Genomic DNA, 6,000 nt, shown 5'->3' with positions numbered 1-6,000 from the left:
CCCACATGATGCATGTCCAACGGACCTATAAGCCCCACAATACTGCCAAGAAAATCTAAACCATTGCTTTTTGGAGACATTCTATGATGCCTGATATTTGATCCAACAGCAGCATCTGAAAAAGTGGGCTGCTGTTGGATCAAATATCAAGGGCGGTACCGTTTTGACTGTACTTGACGGTCGGACACCATATAAAAACTCTGCTTTTTGTAAGTGTTATATCACTGAGATAGGTAGACGTCCGTCTTCTTACCAAAAGAGAAAGTTATTGATGATGTGCCCTTCATTTTTATCCGCCTTTACCACCGGTAAATTTTTTATTTGCAGGCCTTTGGTTATGATATCCTTAGGCGCTGTTTGTTTTGGATTTTGAGTTTAAAACTGAATATTAGACTCAATATTAAACATAATTTGGAGTCCAATAATCAGTTTTGGACTCAAAGCTGATTCTCAAAAGTTAAAAAAAGAGACGCAATAGTAAACAATGGATATAAGTCACCCAATGCATTAGAAAATATCATAATTTTTGTGAAATTTATGAAGAGATGGGTGCGACCCTGATGGGTAGTCTTCTTTTCATCTTCACAGTTGGAAAGTTGACGACGAAGTCTTCCTCAGCCACCCATCTGCCATCCAACATACAAAATGATATGAACATACAACTTTGGAAGAGAATTACTTAGAAGGGGGTTTTGCATTTGATCTTTTTCTTTGAAGCTCCATTTCTTTTGATTACATAAAATGGGAGTAAAATAAATTTTACAACTAAAAGGGCAGCCCAATGCACGAGGCTCCTGCCACTGCGCAAGGGAGGGCTAGATGTAAGCAGCATTACCCCTCCTTTGCAAATAGGCTGTTTACCTGACTCGAACCCGACTGAAGCAACCTTATCGTTCCCCAAGACTCACCCTCCAAATAAAAAAAAATTTACATCTTTTTTTTTTTCACTTAAAATGTGTAAAATTTATTTTACGCCTTACATCGAAAGAAATGGAGCCTGAAGGATACCATGCTATTCAATGGAAAATTTATTCTTTTGATACTGGCACCCCACTCTTCATTTTATACATTCTTGTGCTTACTTGTGAAAGACGATGTTAAGATTTCTGAGAGGTTGCTGACAATCTATCAGAAATTAAAGTTTTTTATGAAGTGAAGAGTGTCATTCCAAAACTAAGAGATGGCATATAAGATTTCACTTAGTCTCAATAATTCCGACATAAAATGATCAGGCATCAAAAACATTTTTATGCCCTTATTCCACTTAAAAGTATGCCATTTCCGCCCTTAAAGTAGGTGCAAAAATATGATACTAATATTAGAAATAACGATGTTAACTTCACAATTGTTGACATGTGAATGATGAAAATGAAAACAATGCCATGGGAATTTATCCGTAACATATATATTACACGAGAAAACGGTTTCTACACACTAGTGTAGATAAGTTATCTACCCACTAGCTTAAAATACAGTGGGAGCCCACATTGTTTGGGTGATCCAAAGCATTCATTTGATGGGCCCTCACATAGATAGGTGTGCCCAAAAAATCAGCTTCATAGGATCATCCTAACCCTTCGAACAGTTGAGGCAAAAAATGGACAGATTTGTGAAGGTTGATACGTCCATTTTACCTCCACAAATCGTAGGGTTGCGATGATCCTATGGAGCTGATTATTTTCGTGGACACCCAATCAAATGAATGGTTTGGATCACCCTTCACTGTATTTTAAGCTAGTGTGTAGATAACTTATTTGCACTTGTGTGTAGAAACCGTTTTCTCATACTATATTAGTTATAAATTTATTTATCAGCTTTATACCTTAATTTATAGGTTTTATATCAATAATCAATATTATGAATAGAGGAATGATAGATGCAAGGTTGCCCTTGCATAAACAGCCGGAAAAGGGCTTTCTCAACCGAAAGAATGTACCGAAAATGGCGTGGATCCAAGAGCAACAACCGGCCAGAAAAGCAACATGAGAAACTGAATCTAATCTCTCGTAAGGCTGAAAAGCATTTATGATTACCCCATTGACAATTGTTGTGTATCTGATGGATACGGAAAGATCATACTCCTACGATTCTAGTTTTATCAATCAGATGAAAGAATAACAGCCTTAATCTTATCTTACATGAGAACCCTTTTCAATCCATCCCATCCCTATGAAAACAAATAAATTGAATTTGTTCTCATTGATATCACCCTCAATTAGAATTAGGAAAAGCAATGTCACCTTACATAATATGGATTCCAAAGTTACCAAAAATGGCGTGGATCCAATTAGGGGCCCTTTTCTGGCTGTTTATGCAAGGGCGCCCTTGCATCTATCATTCCTCTTACAAATAAGGGATTTACTAGTCAATTTCGCTGAAAGCCATTTTGCGGCTTACTTTTGCAGGATAGAACAGCCACCTAGGATGAATTAGATGAATAAGATTATCTGCTAAAAAGTGAGCCTATGTGGCTGTGGCTGTTCTCTCTTGAAAAAGTGAGCCGTGAAATGGCTTTCCACAAAATTGCCTAGCAAATCTCTAAAACTAAAAATTATAGTATCATACTAATATTCATAAAATGACAATAATATTCGAAATAATTATTGCTAGACTTCGGAAATATTGAACTAAAATAATTGAGAAAGAAAGGTAAGGAATGATTAATTGAAAGCTAACGGCTAGTGTACCTATGACGGAGGACGAAATGGTGGAGAAAAATTGAAACTTCGAGCCTTGAGAGCTCGAGGCCGGGACAAAGCCTTTGGCCACCACCAAAAGGAGTAAAGTTATTGGGGCTGCTTCCTTCTTTGCTCTGCCATCCACAAACTCAACTAATAATAATAATAATAACAACATTGGAACTCATTCTTTCAGGAGTAAATGTTCTAGAGACTTAGTTTGTTGTTTTGAAACTGTACAAGGCATTTACTTTATATTTGTTAGTGTGTTGTACAAGGCATTTACTTTATATTTGTTAGTGTGTTATTTGTAGCATAGGGAAGCTAAGTATAATTATGAAATGTTCATATCAAATTTGATATGTAACCCATATTTCGGGGTTTGTATCTTCTTCGTTTCTAAGTCATTTTAGTGAAATTTGAAGTCCCTTGACTAGTGTAACAACTTGGGCTTCATTCTTTGTGTGTATGGAAGAGAACAATTTTCTTGTCTTGAATCTTATCATCTCCCTCCATCTAGTTGGTTTCATTTCAACATCCCTATGGATGAGCCATGCATCAAAGTTTATTTTATGTTGGACAGTTCTAAGTTCTAACCCTGCATTTTTTGTGGCAATAAATAAAGACCAAGTTGCTATTCTTTATTTTTTTTCAACAATTATTAAACATCCCAAAGCACAAAGTTTTGGGTGGAATTTTTGTGATGAGATTAGAATTGGGATATTGTAAAAGGTTATGATTGTAGACCGTATCTACTAATCTTGGCATATTAATTAGAAGCTTTTGTCGATAGATTTTACCCATGGACGGTGCAAAAATATAATGAAACATGTAAATCTCTTGTTTTCTTGATCTGTTTGCTTTTCTTATCCCTATTTTTTTATTGTTGAAGTTTAAATGATTAAATAACACCAACACAAACAGCTTAAGCTTTTTGAGTAATTGGTTGTTTCACATGGAAGCTCTATGACAAATTTTGGTTGTTGAAGGATAACTATGGAGAGTTTTTGAGAAAAATCACAATAAATAACAAACATCACGGCTAACTAAGGCCCTGTTTGGATTCCAGGAAAAGCATTTCTGATGGAAAATTGTTTAAGATAATTTGTTCTTTCCATGATTTAGAGGTAAATTATATGATTATAATTAATTTGGATTGATATTATAATAAATTGAAGGTGCGACTATTAAAAGTTGCATAGGATTGGTTCAATTTGCATAGGGTTGGTTAAAGTTATTATATTTTAGTGTGTTGAACAAATAGAAAATTTTAGAAATATTTTTCTTTTCCAATCTTTTTCAAAAAATTCCTGCAATCCAAGTAGGGCTTAAAGGCACAAATCAGAAATATCAGGTGTGACTAAAATGACTACTCAGAATTTTGGAAATTTCGGGGAGAGGTGACCTCTGCCTCCGTCCCTAATCACACCATGAATTTTTTCATAGTTCGATTTTTTTTATTCGTTTTAATCTCAGAAGATCATCATTAACTTTCTCTAAAAATTAATATACAAATATAAGATAACTTTTTTTTTTAATAACCACCACTTACTTGCCATCTCCATGGGTCAAAGTGATATGGGTTTTCGTAATTCTCTTCATTCATATGAATGGAACTGAAAGATGCCAAAATACACCAGCCCTTAGGTATCAAATAACCTGCAAGCAAATAACAACTAAATAAAGCAAATATCATAAAGATATCATATGTTTACTCCTCTCCGTCACAATTTTTTAATCAGCTGTTATAGTCATCCAAAGGGCTATGAAATGCCAACCAAAAAAGTTTGTAACTAAAGGAGTGTCATTATCAAGGCTATGGAGTGCAGATATCATTTTCAACGATAAAAACATTGGTAATTGACCTTAGGAAAAATTGTCAATGGGTGACACGAAAATGACAAAATTGTGGATGGATGACACCCTTTAAAACCTTGTGAACGGAGGTCGAAATTCCTTTTTCTGACATGGACTTTTACCTAAATAACCCTCAGGGTAAAAAGACCCATCGTTTTAACTTTCCTTCGTTTACCTTTTCTTTTTCACTTTCCCCTTTTCATTTTTAACCACTTGCAACCCATCTTCTCCGGTGTGAGGTGGTGTCCGGCGTGAATCTCAACCCATTTTCTCCTGCGTGGGGCGGTTTCCGGCGTAAATATGAACCCATCTTCTCCGGCGTGGACTGTTTTCCGGCGTGGTCATCGTCTCAGGTATGGTAGGGTGTCATTTTTTTGTTTTTATTTTCTTTTTATTTTCCTTCTATTAAGTTACCTTTGAGATCTATTATTTCATTTTCACTATTGAGATGCCTTTACTTCTAGAGTTTCATTTTTTCTTTCTTTTTTTCCCTTTTATTTTCCTTCTATCAAGATACCTTTGAGATTTATTGTTACATTTTCACTGTTGAGAAGCCTTTATATCTAGGGTTTCATTTTTTATTTTTCTTCCCTATTAAGTTGGCTTTGATGACAAGCCTTTGAGATCTACTGTTATTTTCATTATTGAGAACCCCCTTTTGAGATTGATAATCCCCCATTTTCAGTGTTGAGAACCCCCTTTAGGTAGTTGATAATCCCCCATTTCCAGTGTTGGGAACCCCCATTTGAGATTGATAATCCTCCATTTCCAGTGTTGAGAACCTCCTTTTTGAGATTGATAATCCCCCATTTCCAGTGTTGAGAACCCCCTTTTGAGATTGATAATACCCCATTTTCAGTGTTGTGAACCCCCTCTAGGTAGTTGATAATCCTACATTTCCAATGTTGAGAACCCCCTTTGAGATTGACAATCCCCCATTTCCAGTGTGGAGAACCCCCTTTTTGAGATTTGTAATCCCCCATTTCCAATGTTGAGAACCCCCTTTTGAGATTGATAATCCCCCATTTCCAGTGTTGAAAACCCTCTAGGTAGTTGATAAGCCACACTTACAGTGATGGTAACCCCCTCTAAGTAGTTGATAAGCCCTTCTTTATGTTTATAGCTGTGATAACCACATGTAGATTGTTGTATTTGAACCGCCATTCAGAGTGTTATGAACACTCTGGGTGATACTTGATACCCCCTCCATGAGAGACTTGATCACCCCCATTAGTAGTGTTGGTAACCCCAAAAAGTAGCAATGATAACCCCCCATGAAGATTGTTGATAACCCTTGTGATAGTTGACAAGCCCCCATCTATAGTGTTCATACCCCCTGTAGATTGGTAATAACCCGTTTATAGATAGTTGAATAACCCACCGAGAGTGCTGAAAACCCCATCTATAGTGATGATAACCCTCTCCAGATTGTTGATAACTCTTTTTATAGAGAGTTGAAAACCTT

The 6,000-nt window shown here is 36.1% G+C and overlaps 1 protein-coding gene across 1 annotated transcript in view; it reads right to left on the bottom strand.

Moving 5' to 3' along the window:
* Window positions 1-455: 455 nt before the first annotated feature.
* The window catches only part of ROT3 (Cytochrome P450 superfamily protein), a 28,482-nt gene continuing 22,937 nt past the window's right edge, over window positions 456-6,000 (bottom strand). Inside the window, exons 7-9 of the mRNA XM_077391168.1 lie at window positions 4,231-4,337; window positions 2,688-2,812; window positions 456-626 (exon numbers count right to left, since the gene is read on the bottom strand). Coding sequence (XP_077247283.1) covers window positions 536-626; window positions 2,688-2,812; window positions 4,231-4,337 — 323 coding nt within the window. The 3' untranslated portion in view covers window positions 456-535. The remainder of the gene's footprint in view (window positions 627-2,687; window positions 2,813-4,230; window positions 4,338-6,000) is intronic.

This window comes from Tasmannia lanceolata, unplaced genomic scaffold (genome assembly GCF_043159265.1).
Source record: "Tasmannia lanceolata isolate RefF3 unplaced genomic scaffold, GAP_Taslan_0.1 ptg000012l, whole genome shotgun sequence".
Taxonomy (NCBI): Eukaryota; Viridiplantae; Streptophyta; class Magnoliopsida; order Canellales; family Winteraceae; genus Tasmannia; species Tasmannia lanceolata.
Note: the sequence above shows the minus strand (reverse complement) of the source record. Positions and strands in the feature narration are given on the sequence as shown.